This window comes from Chiloscyllium plagiosum, chromosome 1, assembly GCF_004010195.1.
Source record: "Chiloscyllium plagiosum isolate BGI_BamShark_2017 chromosome 1, ASM401019v2, whole genome shotgun sequence".
NCBI lineage: Eukaryota > Metazoa > Chordata > Chondrichthyes > Orectolobiformes > Hemiscylliidae > Chiloscyllium > Chiloscyllium plagiosum.
Genome location: NC_057710.1, coordinates 56,655,761 through 56,672,878, shown reverse-complemented (window position 1 = coordinate 56,672,878; position 17,118 = coordinate 56,655,761). Strand labels below are relative to the sequence as shown.

Genomic DNA, 17,118 nt, shown 5'->3' with positions numbered 1-17,118 from the left:
ACTGAAGAACTGTGTAACTACATAGTTTACAATGATAATTTACAATGATAATTTAGCCAAATGTGGGAAGAACATTTACATCATCTGACTGAACTGTTTGACTACAAAAGGGAGTTTGGTAATAAAACTGGGTAAGTGTGAATTTGCTAAAGCAAAACTAACTGATTTAGGTCACACTATAGAGAATTGAAAGTAAGGACTACTTTGGATTTTCCCACACCAAGGACAGGCTGTTTTGCACTTTGTTAGCACAAGTGGATTTAATTGCAAGTTTTTCCAGACTTCAGTACTGTTATTGTACCTTTAATGAATTTATTGAATAAAGACTGAAAGTTTGAATAGATACAGGAATGACAACAGCTTTTGAAAACTTGAAAAGCTGTGCTGACAACTGCATCAGTTTTAGTCCTGTTGAATTATGGGATGCTATTAAAACTGGCTGTTGATGCCAGCAACATCAGTGTGGCGCTATTATATTGTAAGATAAGATGTAGATGAAACATCCTGTCATTTTCAAGAAACTGAATGCAAATCACTAAAAACACAATTCAACAGTTGAGAAGAAGCCACCGAGTCTTATTCTGGTTCTACATCATTTTGAAATATACATCAGTAACAATCTAGACAAAACTGTTAAAACAGAACTGTGAATGCTGAAGATCTGAAAAGAAAATCCAGAAATTGCTGGCGAAACTCAGCAGGTCTGGCAGCATCCTTGGGACAAAAACAGTTAGTATTTTGAGTCCCAGTGACTCTTATTCAGAACTGTTAGCAACAAGAGAATATGGGTGAGCTGTACTAAATACAACCCATATAATGTGATAAAGGGTCCAGGAGCACATAAAAGCAACCCATGTCATAACAGGGTTGGGTTTAAGATAGGTTAAGAACATGGAAGGATAGAATCTCACTCTAAATTTATTCAAGTTGATTGACTCCAAGCGTCCCCAAACGAAATGAAATGCTGTTCTTTGAGGCTTACCCTGGGAAGCTGCAGCAGGCCTGCTACAGAAGTTTTGGCTTGGGTGCACAGTGATGTGTTGAAGTGGTAGGTAACTGGAAGCTCAGGGTAATTTTTAAAGGACAGAATGTAGGTGTCTCACAAAGCCATCACCCAATCTGCATTTCATCTCCCCAGTACAGAGGAGACGGCATTGCGAATAGTGAATACACTAGACTAGACTGAATGATATCTTAAAACACATGAAGGTGTTTGCCTTTCCAAAATGCAGCTCCTCATATTTATCTAAATTAAACTCCATCTGCCACTTCTCTGCCCATTGACCCATCTGATTAAGATCCTGTTATACTCTGAGTTAACCTGTCCACTACCAATTTTGGTGTCATCTGTAAACGTATGAACCATACCTTCTATGTTTACATCCACATTATTTGTATAAATGATGAAAAGCCGTGGACCCAGCACTGATCATTGTAGCACTCCACGGGTCACAGGCCTCCATCTGAAAAGCAATCCTGTACCACTCTCTGACTTCTACCTCTGACTCAGTTCTGTATCCAAATGGCTGGTTCTCCCGGTATTCCATGAGATCCCCAGGACCTGATCAGGTGTACCCTAGAACTCTGTGGGAACCTCGGGGAGTGATTATTGGGCCCCTTGCTGAGATATTTGTATCACTGATAGCCAAAGGTGAGGTGCCAGAAGACTAGACGTTGGCTAATGTGGTGCCACTATTTAAGAAAGGTGTTAAGAAAAAGCCAGGGAACCATAGACTGGTGAGCCTGACATCAATGTTGGGCAATTGTTGGAGGGTATCCTGAGGAACGTGATTTACATGTATTTGGAGAGGCAAAGACTGATTAGGGATAGTCAACATGGCTTTGTGCGTAGGAAATCATGTCTCATTAACTTGATTGAGTTTTTTGAAGAAGTAATAAAGAGGATTTATGAAGACAGACCAGTAGACATGATCTATATGGACTTCAGTAAGGTGTTCAACAAGGTTCCTCATGGTAGATTGGTTAGCAAGGTTAGATCTCATGGAATACCGGGAGAACCAGCCATTTGAATACAGAACTGAGTCAAAGATAGAAGTCAGAGAGTGGTACAGGATTGCTTTTCAGATGGAGGCCTGTGACCCGTGGAGTGCTACAATGATCAGTGCTGGGTCCACGGCTTTTCATCATTTATACAAATAATGTGGATGTAAACATAGAAGGTATGGTTCATATGTTTGCAGATGACACCAAAATTGGAGGTGTAGTAGACAGGTTAACTCAGAGTATAACAGGATCTTAATCAGATGGGCCAATGGGCAGAGAAGTGGCAGATGGAGTTTAATTTAGATAAATATGAGGAGCTGCATTTTGGAAAGGCAAATCAGAGCATGACTTGTACACTTAATGGTAAGGTCCTGGAGAGTGTTGCTGAACAGTGCAGATTCATAGTTGCTTGAAAGTGGAGTCTCAGGTAGACAGGATAGTGAAAAAAGGCATTTGGTATGCTTTCCTTTATTGGTCAGGGCATTGAGTATAGAGGTTTGGAAGTCATGTTGCAGATTTACAGGACATTGGTTAGGCAATACTGCATTCAATTCGGGTCTCCCTGCTATAGGAAGGATGTTGTGAAACTTGAAAAGGTTCAGAAAAGATTTACAAGGATGTTACCAGGGTTGGAGGGTCTGAGCTACAGGGAGTGGCGGAAAAGGCTGGGGTTATTTTCCCTAGAATGTCAAAGGCTGAGGGGTGATAGCATAGAAGTTTATAAAAGCATGAGGGGCAAGGATAGGGTAAATAGACAAGATATTTTCCTCGGGCTGGGGGAGCCCAAATCTAGGGGGCATGGTGAGAGGGAAAAAGTTTAAAAGGGACCTAACAGGTAACATTTTCACACAGAGGGTGGAGTGAGCTGCCAGCGGAAGTGGTGGAGGCTGGCAAAATTACAACATTTCAAAGACATCTGGATAGGTATATGAACAGGAAGAGTTTAGAGGGATATGGGCCAAGTGCTAGAAAATGGGACTAGATTTATTTAGGATATCTGGTCGGCATTGATGAGTTGGATTGAAGGCTGTTTCCATACTGTACTCTAGGGCTCTAAGTGCCGGTAAATCGGTGCTTCACCTGAAAGGTATAACTGGGGCCTTGGATTATGTGAAGGGTAGAAGCAAATAGGCAGATATGACACCTTTTGTGATTGCATAGAAAGATGCTATGGGGATGTGAGGAGATGTTGGAAATGGAGGTGGTGTGGACCAGAGTGTCCTGGATGGAATGGTTCCTGTAGAATGCTAAGGGAGGGAAAGGGAACAGGTGTCTGCTGGTGGCATCCCATTGGCCGTTATGGAAATGGCAACTTCCAATGCTTTGGATGCAGGGCTGGTCAGGGATACTTTACATCATTGTGGGAGGAAGGTAAGAAGTGAGAGCAGAAGCATGGGAGTTGGGATGAACATAGTTAAGGGCCCCATCGACCACAGTAGCTCACTCATTTCAGCTTTTTCTGTGTCCTGACCTGTTATCCATAATCTCCTTGTTTAACTACCCCTTTCACATCTCTCTCTCTCTGGGTTCCATCTCCTGCTATCTGATCAACTTTCCACTTTCCACCAACACCCCTCTCCAACTTCAGCTTCTGCATAAATACCACTTTTTCCTAGCTAACAGTTGTGAAGAGTCATCACTGGACTCAAACGTTAAATTTGCTTTCTTCCAACAGATGCTGCCAGATGTGCTGAGTTTCTCTAGTAATTTCTGTTTTTGTTAGAGGAAACTGCTGTTTATAAGGACCACAATCTTTTGATGTTCTTGAAAAACATTTGGGACAAGAGGTTACAATTATTTCAATGGAGTTCAAGTCTCCAACGATACAATTTGAAAATCACTCTTGCACTTTGAATATGAATTTATTTCATTTGTGTTATTGAGAGCAGCAATGGAGAACAGAGTGATGTGGACTTGGACTTGTGGAGTATGGTTGCTCTAACTTGCATATTTAATGCCAATATGTCGCTATTATTAATGTGACATACAAATGATTTTATTACCATTTTTAACTAGTAATGAAAATGCCTTGAAGATATATTTTCATTCTTTTTTGTTGGGTGGGTGTATGATACAGTACCACCTGGTCATGTTGATATTTCTGGTTGATGTAAACTTTGACATAATAGCTTGTCACCGTTGCAGATCTAAGATGGTAGTGGACCACAGAGTAAATGTGGCACAAGCAACACATGATTACTTATTATGTGCTGTATGATAATAAGTTGTCTTATCAAATGTTTTCCACTAGTCAATAATTGTTGCCATTCACTTCAGTAAAGGCAAGATTTGCTTCAATTAAGGTTTTCATTCCTACCTTTGGTGAAAGAAATGTTACCAAATAAAGCACAGAGGAGACTGATGAATGTTTTCACTATGATGTTGATGTACACCATTGATTATGCCATTTTCAAAAATACAAAAATGAAAATCCAACCACTCAGCATATTAAGTATGACATTGAATTCAAATAGAATGTTTGTGTTCTTCCTTCATTGAGTGCTTTTAATACTTTGCATTTGGTTTCAAGTTTTTAAAAAGTTTTCTTTTTTGTCATGATCCGCCAAGATTTTAATCTATACTTTGTAAGGTGGATATATAAAGTGAAAATACACTAAATTTTGTGAATACCTAGACCCACTCCAATTTGTTTAGCACCTCTCCTATTGTTTGCGGTGACAGAACAAAACAAGTACTTCCCAATCTAAGTGATGCAGTATGACTAAGTAATACAAGCCACTTGCATTGTGAATGCTAGTTTTAATAGGGTTAGTGTCCTCTTCCCTGTGATATTGACGTCACCCATGCTCTTCTGAGCTAAGTTTATTCTTCTACAGTTTTACCAAAGCAAACACACTTATGTTTTGTTTTGGCAAAAATGCCAATATATGTACATGAATTTGGGGTGGAAGAAAACAGCAACATTTTGTGTTTTTTAAATTCATTTTTGTTTGCAACATTAAATACCGAAGATGTTGAAATATGCTGAGTGTTTCAGAAAGAAACTGGGGCAGGAACAAAGACGATTTGTTGACTCAGTAAGTCTTCCTTCCATCCTGATATTGGGATAGGAAGGTTCAAATTGCAAAGGTAAAGAGAAAAAGAGATTGAAATTTTATTGTGTGATCGAGGATGGCAGAATGTCGACTGGTATGGGGTTGAAATGTGGCAATACTGTAGAAGGTGTGTAATTTATTTATGAACTGGTATCAATTAATTGAAGTTGGATTTTGAACTTGTGGCATGTAGGTTTTGGTCTATGTGTATGAAGGGGTTCAATAAGCAACTTGTCAGCATTTCAGGAGACATCTCAATACTCTCTCATGATCCTCAAGGTCACAGATACAGACAGGGAGGCAGCGGCACAGGAGATATGTTGATGGCATAGTTACTGAGAACCTCAGGCTAGGTTCCTGGGGATACAGGTGAGAATTCTCCCATAAGAAATAGGCTCTTGAGCCTTCTCCGCCATTCAATAGGATCATGGATCATCTGGCATTCCTCACAACCACTTCCCTGCATTGTTCCCGTAATCTTTGACTCCCCTACTGATCAAGAATCTCTCTCAGTCTTAAACATACACAAAGACTCTGTCCCCACAGCTCTCTGTGGCAAGGATTTTCAAAGATTGTCAACCCTCAAAATAAATTTCCCACCTCCATCTTAAATTAGTGCCCCTTTAATGTGAAGCTGTGTCCTCTGGTTCCAGACTCTGCCATGAGGAGAAGCAACCTCTCAGCTGAAGCAACATCTTGTCAAGCTCCTTAAGAATTGTAGATGTTTCAATGAGATCATCGCTCATTCTTCTAAATTCCAGTGAGTAGAGTTCCAATCTGCTTAACCCTTGTTCACAAGACAATCCCTACATTCTGATGACCTTACCTGAAACAAGGGGACCACAACTGCTCACAGACAGACTTTGAACAGTTCTAGTAACTCAAAACCAGGCATCTCTGCAGTACTGTGCAACATCAGCAACAGTAGAATCACACTCCGATATAATCGGCATATTCACAACCTGACATACCCCCCATCCTGCCATTACCATCAAGCCAAGGGATAAACCCTAGTTTAACGAAAGGTGTAGGAGGGCATGCCAGGAGCAACACCAACCATTTCTAAAAATGACATATCAACTTGGTGAGGTTAGAAGACCACCTGCATGCCAACAGCACAAGGAGCAAATGACAGAGTTAAGTAATTCCCTAACTGACAGATCAGATCTGAGCTCTTCAGGCCTGCCACATCCATATAGTGGATAATTACTTCACTGGATGAGGAGGCTCAACAAGTAGTCTCATTCTCAATGATTTGAAGATCAGTGCATAAGTTAGGATTAAAGCATTCATAAGCCAAGTGAATGATCCATTTCGGCCATGTCCGGAAGTAAACAGCATCACAGAAGCCAGACTTCAACCAATTCAATGGACTCCATGTGATATCAAGAAACAATTGGAGGTAGTGCTTCCTGCAAAGGCTATAGGCCCTGAAAACATACCTGCAATAGTACTGAAGACTTGTGCTCCTGAACTTGCCACACCCCGGTCTAGCCATCCTTGTTCAGCTACAGCACAGGTATCTACCTGACAATGTGGAAAACAGCACTTACATCTTGTAAACAAGAACTAGGCCAACTCCAACATGGCCAGTTACCACATCATCAACTACTTTCGGTAAACGAAGAAATAATCAACAATGCTTTCAAGCAGCATTTGTTCAGTGATAGCCTGCTCACTGACACCAGTGGAGTCAATGGGAATCAGGGAGAAAACTCTGCTGGTTGAAGTCATATCTGGCACAAAGGAAGATGATTCTTTGTTGGAGGTCAGTCGTCTCTAAAAGGAGTTAGATATTTTTAATCAACCTGATCAGAAATGTTATTTCACATCTATGGAGGAGGTGGGACTTCACTCCAGGTCTTCTGGTCCAGAAATAGAGACATGTTGACTGTGCCACAGCTCCTAAAGTTAGTATCCTGAGCCCAACCATCTTCAGAAAGCTCATCAAATGACTTTCAATCCATCATAAGTTCAGAAGTAGGCACGTTTGCCAATGATTGCACATATGTAGCACCATCCATGACTCCTCAGATATAGAAGCAGTCCATCTTCAAATGCAGCAAGACCTGGACAATATCCATTTCAGAAGGCAGCCGAGAGTCAACCACATTGCTATTCTTCTGGAGTTACATGCAGATCAGTACAGGAATATCAGCACCTTTTCTCACTTAAAGGATATGAGTGATCTAGAGGAGTTTCTTGATCATCAATAAATTTAAATCAAATTCAAATATCACCATCTCACCTAGGTCTCTGGATTCCTACTCCAATGTCAATATCATTTGGCCATCAAGTTGACATAAAAAATCTCTTATCCAGTCATACTGACTGTATACTTCCTAACATTTTCCTTTAATAATGGTTAAGTAAATAACTCAATCTTACCTCTTTAATTTGGTTCGGTTCAAAGCAGGCAGGCAGCAGTGACTCCAAAATGTGCAAGGCTAGCAGCTTGGTACGTAAATTGCGCACGAGTGGAAGACCTGGGGGAAATTGTTATTGAAATTGTTATTACCAGGTTGTAAATTCATGAAGCAAATCAAAACTAGTGAGAATAAAAGTACTGCTCCCAGAGCACAAAGATTTAGGTTGTATACTGAGCTAAATAAAAGCAAGCAAACAATTCACTATCACAGGATAAGAAAGCATTTAAAAATGCCAAAGGCTTTAAATAACAATTTTGCAGTTTTTTTATTTATTGATATTACTAATCCTGTTACAATTCACTATAATTCATTAAACTACAAAAACTTACAACTGTAAACATACATAGGTATACTGACCAAATCGACAGCCATACTGACCTATCAGTTGCCTATTTTACAATTATATGTGAACCATTCTTGAATTTACAAATTTTAATCATTTGGACCAATAGTTCATGTGACGCACAATATTAGCTGACTTTCTGGAACTAGTTACACTGTTATTACTTATTAACTTGACTTATAATGAAGAAAGCACTTTTCAGATTAATGATAAATGATATTAAAATTTTGATGAAAATTGTTGCACTAAAATGTTCTTACAATAATTCACTCAAACTTTTCAATTTTACTTATATGGTCATTGTTAGCTTAGATGTGTACTTCACTGTCTCACCTGTTTCATGCATCTGTGTAGCTATCAATAAGAGTGGATCAATCCATTTCACAGAAACAATGTTGTTCTGTACATTTTTGAAGGAGATAACACGACGCAAAAAAACAAGGAAGTCTCCCAACTGGGTTTCTACAATTCGTCTGCTTTTGCCATGATCTGTTTATAAAAGAGAAAAAAACACATAAAACATCAACATAATTCTTAACAGATGATGATAAGTGGAGACATAGAGGCATTATTCACTTTGAGAGTTCTTTAGGTTCTGCAGTCTAGATTCAAACACAGCCAGATAAAGATGAAAGCTTACCTTCTGATTGCACTAAGAATCCAACAGAAAATAAATGAGCCTTGATCCCGTTCCTAATGGGCAAGGAAACAACCCAACACTGCTCTTAATTCAAAACTTAGAAAAGACCACAGGATGCATTGTATGAAATTTGTTTTTAAAATGATGCTGTAAGATGGAGCCACATATGGAAGTATAAAATTAAATGTTCTACTTTCTTCACCTTTATGACCACTAAGATCACAAAAAGAGTTCAACACATCAGGTCTTTCCTGTTTGTCATGTTTACTAGAGAGGTTATGTAGGATTATATAGGTTATGAAAGGCCCAGGAACAGATCATTTGCCAAAGCAGTCCATGCTTATCTTTGTGCTCCACTTCAGTCACCCCTTCCTCTTCATTCCTCAACTAAATCTATCATTGTAACCCTCTAGTCTTTGCTTCCTTGTATTCATGTCTAGCATCCTCTTAAACACAATTATACTATTTACTTTATCCACTCCCTGCAATATAGAGTTCAACATTCCTGTTACTCTAAGTCCCTTTCAGATTTGTATTGAGTACATCTAGTTAGTTTTACCTCTCTCACAAAATCAGCTCTCTGCGCCCATTCTATCAAAATGTGGATAGACGTTAGGTGATCCCTCAACTTTTCTTTTTCAAGAGATATACCCTACCAGTCAATTCTTTGCTATAGAGTCATTCATTTTTGGTCACAGTCTAGACCCAGAAGTAAAAGCCAGTTTAAAAAAAAATGAACTTCCTGGTTATGATAAACTGCCATTTTGAAGTATACAATTTGAATCAGACCAGTATAGCTCACTGACTAGCTTATTGTTATTTTCCTGACTGTAACCTTTTTTTGTATTCTTCAGTGCTTTTTTTTGGTAAATGATTACCATAACCACATGCAGTACTTAGTGTGTTCTAAAGTTCAATGAAAGGTTAGCATAATTTCCTTACTTTTCAGTTTTCTCTCTAGAAATAAAAAAAAATTGTTTGCGGTCTTAACTGTAATACAACCTTTAGTATTTGATTATTTAGATTCCAGTGATTCTTTTTTCATCTGTCCCTCCTAATGTCTCTCATTCTATACAAGTGCCTTTCCTATTCTTCCTCCCAAACACATACTACTCCAAGAATCCGTGCTGAACTTCATTCATCAATACTTAACCCATCATACAAGTTCATTAATGTCTTGTAATGTGTGCATTCCTCCTCAGTATTGACTATTTCCTCATGCCCATCAAAACTGGTGCTATTTGTCAAGTTTGAAACAGGTGAAGTCATCATAGCTCTACTGGAATAGTCCAATAGGGCTCTCTCATTACAGAGACAGAACTGATGGTGGTTCAACCTGAGGGTCCTCACACCTCAGGTGAGTGGAGAGATCATGATAGCCTCAGCAATAGAACACTAAAAATGATACAGCACATCTTGTCCATGCCAACCCAAGGACACTAGATGCTCTTTCTAATCCCATCTTCCTGAACATACCCCATAGCCCTACAGCTTACAGCACTCAAGGTGCAGATCCAGGTACTTTTTTGAAAGAGTTTAGGGTCTCTGCCTCCACTACCAACTCAAGCAGCGAAATCCATACACCCACCACTTCTGCGTAAAAGTTTTCCTCACGTCCCCTCTAATCCTTCAGCCATTTAGCATGAATGCATGATCCCAGTTGTAACCTTTCTGCCAAGGGATACAGGTTCTTGTCTGTTCTCTTTCTATCCCTCACAATTTTGAAGACCGCAATTATGTTACTCCTCAGCCCTCTCTGTTTGAAGGGTAACAACCCCAACCTCTCCAATCTCTCCTTGTAGGTATGATTCTCCAGCCCTGGCAATATTTTAGAATTTGTTTTATACTGTCTCCAGAGAATATGACGACCAGAACTGTACACAATATACTGGTGGCCTTACCAGTTTCATCATGATGGATGCCAATGAAGGACAGCATTACATGCTTTCTTTACAACCTCATCCACCTGTACTGCTTCCATTCAGGACATGTGCAGTTGCACACAAAGATCTCTCATTTCATCAACCCCTCTTTTTATGTTCCCATTTATTGTGTATTCCCTTTTGCTGTTTGATCTTCCTCAATGTATTACCTCACATTTACCAGAGTTGATTACCATCTGTCATTTCCTGCCCACTTAATCTATATCATTTTGAAGCTTACAGCTATCCACCACGCAGCCAATTTTTGTGTTGCTTGCAAATTTCAGCAATTGTGTTCGCCACATTCAAGAGCAAATCATTAATGTAGAAAACAAACAGCAGGGGTCCAAACACCAAACCCTACAGAACACCACCTGAAACAGCGTTTCATACACAAAGGCATCCATTGATCATTACCCTTTGTTTCCTTTTCTAAGCCAACTTTGAACCAATTCGACACATAACTTGGTATCCCACGGGCTTTTACTTTTTGATCAGTCTGCAATTTGTCTCTTTGTCGAATGCCCTATTAAAACAGTGCAATGGATATTGTCTGCATCAATCCTTATCGATTCTAATTGTCAATTCCTCAAGCCATTCAACCAAATTTCCGCCTCATAAAGCCATGCTGACTAGTCCATATCCTTCTAAGTGACAGTTCATCCAATCTCATAGGATGGATTCTAACTTCAGTGGTGGGCAAATCGTAAGATTAACTAGCCTATATCTGTTTATCGTTTCCTTGATACCCTTTTTAAACATCTGAACCACATTCTCAGTATTCCAGCACCTCACCTGTGTCTGATGAAGTTTGAAAAATAACCTGCTAAAATCTGCTATTTCCTCCCTGATAACTTTCAAAATCCTAGGGAACAAGTCCTGGCAACTTATTCAATTTCAAGGATTGTGACTCCTCTTATACTTGCTCTCTCGTCATGAATTTTTTGTCCTATATTTCACACTGTTCCTCTTGGATTACTACATCTTTATCATCCCTTTCTTTGATGAAAAGAGGTGAAAAAATTCTTCTGACATTCTCTGCATCTTCACACAAGTTCCTTACTTCATCTCTGATAGGTCCCACTTCTTCCTTAACTATCCTTTTGCTCTTCATATTCTGGTAAAACATCTTTGAGTTTTCCTTTATCTCACTCATCAATATTATTTCATGCCCTCTCTTTGGTTTGGTTTCTTTTTTTTAAAACTGAATCCCAGTGCTTTCTATATTGTCTAGGCTATCTGCAATATTGAGTTTTTGTGACTATAAGCTTTCTTTTTCTGTTTAATCATCCCCTGTATTTTTCTAGGCAACCATGGGCATTGAGGTTTGGCAGTACCATTCTTATGTCTGGAGGGCTCATGTCTGCTTTTAGTGGCTCATATTGGTTTTCCACTGATTTATCGTTTAGAAGTCCACCTCAAGTCAAATCACTTTACAGTTTTGTAAAAATTTGCCTTCCCCTAGTTTAAAACTTTTATTCCAGATTCAGCTCTGTCCTTTTCTGCAATAACACTAACTCTAACTGAATTGTGGTCACTATGCCCTGATATGGCCACCTACTGTCACTTCACCCACTTGTCCATTTTCATTTCCTAAAACTCAATTCAGAATGGTATCTCCTCTTGTTGGACTCATCACATATTGTTTAAATTAATTCCTGGACACAGTACCCAAAATTTTCACCCTCAATACTCCTTATATTTGTTTGAAATCTGGTTGAGATTGGGATAGTTAAAAGTCTCGTATTATGAAATTTGTCTACATATATGTTGTTCTGTCTCCCTCTCCCTATTTGGGGGTTTAAGGTATTCTCCTAGTGATGTGACTGCCCCTTTTTAAATTCCTAAACTCAACCCATAAAGCCTCATTTATTAACCTGTTTAGTATATCACCCCTTCTCCCAACTGTAAATGATTCTTTAAATCAGTACTGCTATCCACTACCTTTGTCACCAACTCTATTCTGCCTGAAAACTCTATATCCAGGGATATCAACCTTGAGAGTGTGGTGCAAGAAAAGCACAGGTCAGGCAGCATCCAAGGACTGGGAGAATCGACATTTCGGGCATAAGTTTTTGTTTATCAGGAGTGAGAATCTGCCAATTTTGCCCTTCCTTTAGCCATGTGTTGATCTTTGCCCTTGTTCAGCTGCCTTGTTTGTAATACTCATTGCATTGAAATGTAAACAATTCAATCCCATCAATTTCTTTTGCTGGACACTTTCTAATTCTACTTCTTTATCTTTCCGAATCACTGACTACATCATTAACTAATGTTCTACATCCTGTGTTCTGATCTGAATTGTACCGGTCTAAGATTAAACTTTGGTTCCCATCCCCCTGCCATTCTAGTTTAAAACAATAATGGAACCTGCTGCTGTGGGAACTGAATGCACTCTTTGGCATCATTCTGCATTACAAATCAGCCAGCCAGCCAACTGAGCTAACCAACCTCATTTAGAAAAAGTGTTTTGATTCCAAAGTACAAACTGTCAATGTGGTTCTAACACTCTTCCTTGCAGATCATCATTGTCTACTCTGTTACTTTGAATTTGACCCATTTTCTTCGACTGCTTACGGTCTTCCATTTTTCACTGTAATACTGGAAGCAATTTAACTTCACAGTGTAAAGTGCATAGATCATTCAGTTTTCATTTTAAAAATTGTTATTCCAAATCGAAAGATGACCATCAGACCATTATTAATTGTCGGAAAAACCACTTTGGTTTTCCCTTTAGGGAAGGAAATCTGCCATCCTAACCTGGCCTGGCCTACATGTGACTCCAAAGCATCAGCAATGTGTTTGACTCTCAACTGTCCTCTCAAATGGCCTAACAAGCTACTCATTCCTTCCAAATAACAAAAACTCCTGAAAAAAGGAATAAAACCAATGAAGCACCTGGCATCAACCTAGGCCAGGTTGATCAACCAAAAACGAGGACAACAAACAAAACATGTCAATCCTAAAAAGGCTACCCAGTTAACACCTGCAGGCAAGAAACAAGATTGGGAGCACCATCTCAAAAGCGCTGCGCTTTTCCAGCAACACATTTTTCAGCTCTGATCTCCACCATCTGCAGTCCTCACTTTCTCCCAGAACCTTCTCAAAGACGAGTCAAGCAACAGCCTGACATAGTTATACCCATGGAATAATATGTTACATACCATCATACCAGACAACATCATCACCTTCCCTGGGCATGTCCTGCATGTGACAAAGAGGACAGCAAAGCTGGCACAGTAAAATACAGTCTGGTGGGAATTGCCCTGGCATTCTGTTCTGGAAAAGGGATTTTCATGTCCATCAAGTTTGACTCAGCTCTGACTGGGTCTGAGACAGGTGTAATCAACATGAGGGAAATACATTTGTGAGCTCATCCTGATCCATCTGTCTACCAGAAACATGTGTCCATCACAGTGTTAGTAAGAGTGACCATGCACAGTCATGGAGTCACATATATAGCACGGAACCAGACCCTTTGGTCCAACTCATCCATGTCAACCAGATATCCTAAATTAATCTAGCTCCATTTGCCAGCATTTGGCCCATATTCCTCTAAATCCTTCCCCTATTCATATACCCATCCAGATGCCTTTTAAATGTTGTAATTGTATGAGCCTCCACCACTTCCTCTCGCAGCTCATTCCATACATGTACCACCCTCTGCATGAAAATGTTACCCCTGAGGTGCCTTTTTAACGTTTCCCCTTTGCCCCTAAACCTATGCTCTCTAGTTTTGGACACCCCCATCCCAGGAAAAAGACCTTGTCTATTTACACTATCCATGCCCCACATGATTTTATAAACCTATATAAGGTCACCTTCAGGGAAAATAGCCCCAGCCTATTCAGCCTCTCCCTATAGCTCAAACCCCAGCAACATCCTTGCAAATCTTTTTTGAATCCTTTCATATTTGACAACATCCTTCCTGTGGCAGGGAGACCAGAACTGCACACAGAATTTCAATAGTGGTCTAACCAATGTCCTGTGCATCCGCAACACGATCTCCAAACTCCCATACTCAATGCACTGACCAATAATGGTAAGCATACCAAACACCTTCTTCACTATCCTACCTACCTGTGGCTCCACTTTCAAGGAACTATGAACCTGGTTCCTTGTCTCCAAGGCCTCTTTGTTAAGCAGCACTCCCCAGGACCTTACCACTGATGGTATAAGTCCTGCTCTAACTTGCCTTTCCAAAATGCAGCACCTCACATTTATCTCAATAAAACTCCATCTGCGACTCCTTGGCCCATTGGCCCGCCTGATCAAGATCCCATTCTATTCTGACGTCCTCGTGGAAGCAAAATCGTGTCTTCACACTAAGCATCCCCCCCCATCATACTGTGAGACACTACAATTGCACTAAATAGAATAGACTTCAAACAGATCTAACAACTCAATACTGGGCATCCATGACGTATTGTGAGCCATTAGCAGAAGCAAAATTGTATGCAATCACATTCTGCAACATGGAAAATCCCCATTCTATTATTACCATTCAGTGAAGGGACTAACTTCTGGTTCAAAGAAGAGCGTAGGAGGGCAGAAGCAGCATCAGGAGTTCCTAAAAATGAGGGAACTTGGTGAAGCGACAACACAACCTGCGCACCAGACAACAAAAGCAGCAAGCACTTGACAAGGCTAAGTGATTCCACAAGCAACAGATCAGATGTCAGCTGCTTCAGTGATCTCCTTTCCTAAGATCAGAAGTGAAGATGTTCATTGATGATTGCCTAGGTCTTGCTGCATTTGTGCAAAGTTCAGGTTTGTGTTGTTAGAAGGTAAACAATATCTGCTCGACCTAAATGCCAGGGAGTTGTCAGTTCTGACAAGGGTTGGCCCTTGATTTTCAATGGTATTACCATTATTGAATTCTCATTATCAACTGACCAGAAACTAAAACGGACTAGCCATACAAATAGTGCTAGGCAAAAGTGAAGACTGCAGATGCTGGAAATCAGAGTCTAGATTAGAGTGGTGCTGGAAAAGCACAGCAGGTCAGGCAGCTTCCAAGGAGCAGGAAAATCAATGTTTTGGGCAAAAGGCCTTCATCAGGAAGGTACATTAGTGGTGGAACAAGTGAATTTTTTAGATGTGGTGCCAATTAAGCAGGCTGCTTCATCATTCCTGATGAAGGGCTTTTGCATGAAACATCGATTTTCCTGCTCCTCGGATGTTGCTTGTCCTGCTGTGCTTTTCCAGCACCACTCTAATCTAGATATAAACAGTGCTGCCAGAAGGTCAGTTCAGGGTTGAGAATCTGGCGACGAATAACTTCCTGATTCCCCAAATTATGTCCGTCTCCAAGGCACAATTCAAGAGAGTGATGGAATACTCCCCATGTGCAGCTCCAACAACATTCAAGAAGCTTGACACCAAAGCAGCCTGCTTAATTGGCACCGCATGTACAAAAATTCACTTCTTCCACCACTGATGTACATTAGCAGCAGTATGGACAATCTTCAAAATGCAAGCAGAAATTAGCGAGGCTCCCTAGATCGCATGTCCCAAACGCAAGACCACTACCACTAGAAGGGCAGCAGATACACAAGAACACAAATCATCTGCAAGGTCCCCTTCAAGTCGCTCACCATCTGGCTTGGAAATATGTCACCTTTTCTTTTCTGTCAGTATTCCAAATCCTAGAACCATTTCCCTCACAGCATTTAACTTCACACTTTGGACTGCGGTAGTTGAGGAAAGCAGTTTCCACACACCTTCTGAAAGGCAATTAGGAATGAGCAATAAATGCTGGTCCAGACAGCGAAGCCCACATCCCATACAGGTCATTCTATATAACGTGCTTTTCGTTAACGCAAATTAACTCTAATGCGATTGAAGAATTGGGGACATTGTTTCTCAAGCACAGATTTTTAAAGTGCATCGGCTGTAACACACTTACATTGCCAACACTTAGGCACAGCTCCTAAAGCATGATTTTTCTACATGTGGAGTTCTACATAAGAACGCAACCATTGCTTTACAGAAGAACTACCTGCACATGAAGAATAAAAAAATGATTTTATGAAGCATATACAGATCACTATTTTGATTAATAAATATGGACAAAACCTTTTGTAACACTTGCAAAACTGACACAATAGCTCTTAACCACTTCCGCTGTGGTGATTGGAACTAGGTCAGCCAGTTGGATATCACAGAATATTAGTTCCCTGATTGGTCCAATCAGGGAGTCCTAGCTGACATATAACAGGAATGTCTCTCCCTCCAACTCTATTTTGATTTAGTCCCTACCCTCCCCCTCATTTTTTGATCACACAGCACTGCCCTTTGATGTGAAGGGCAGTGTTTGTCACTGGCCACTTGGGTGTTTTCCTATCTTCCTGGTGGTGGAAACTGAATAAAGATTCGTGCACTATGTGTCTTTCACTGTGTCTCACACCTGCGCGCACACACCATGGATGCTGGGGATAAAATAAGCACTACCGCACTTAGGTGGTAGTGTGGGGGTTAAATTTAAAAAGAAAAAAAAAGACAAAAAAAAACAGGAATGTCTCTCCCTCCAACTCTATTTTGATTTAGTCCCTACCCTCCCCCTCACTGTTTTGATCACACAGCACTGCCCTTTGAGGTGAAGGGCAGTGTTTGTCACTGGCCACCCGGGTGTTTTCCTATCTTCCTGGAGGTGGAATTTGAATAAAGATTGGTGCACTTTGTGTCTTTCACTGCGTCTCACACCTGCGCGCACACACCATGG

The 17,118-nt window shown here is 40.3% G+C and overlaps 1 protein-coding gene across 3 annotated transcripts in view; it reads right to left on the bottom strand.

Moving 5' to 3' along the window:
- The window catches only part of LOC122548398 (probable E3 ubiquitin-protein ligase HERC1), a 349,687-nt gene that overhangs the window by 164,585 nt on the left and 167,984 nt on the right, over positions 1–17,118 (bottom strand). For all 3 annotated transcript variants that reach the window (XM_043687001.1, XM_043686981.1, XM_043686991.1), the window contains exons 31-32: positions 8,166–8,321; positions 7,449–7,546 (exon numbers count right to left, since the gene is read on the bottom strand). In XM_043687001.1, coding sequence (XP_043542936.1) covers positions 7,449–7,546; positions 8,166–8,321 — 254 coding nt within the window. The remainder of the gene's footprint in view (positions 1–7,448; positions 7,547–8,165; positions 8,322–17,118) is intronic.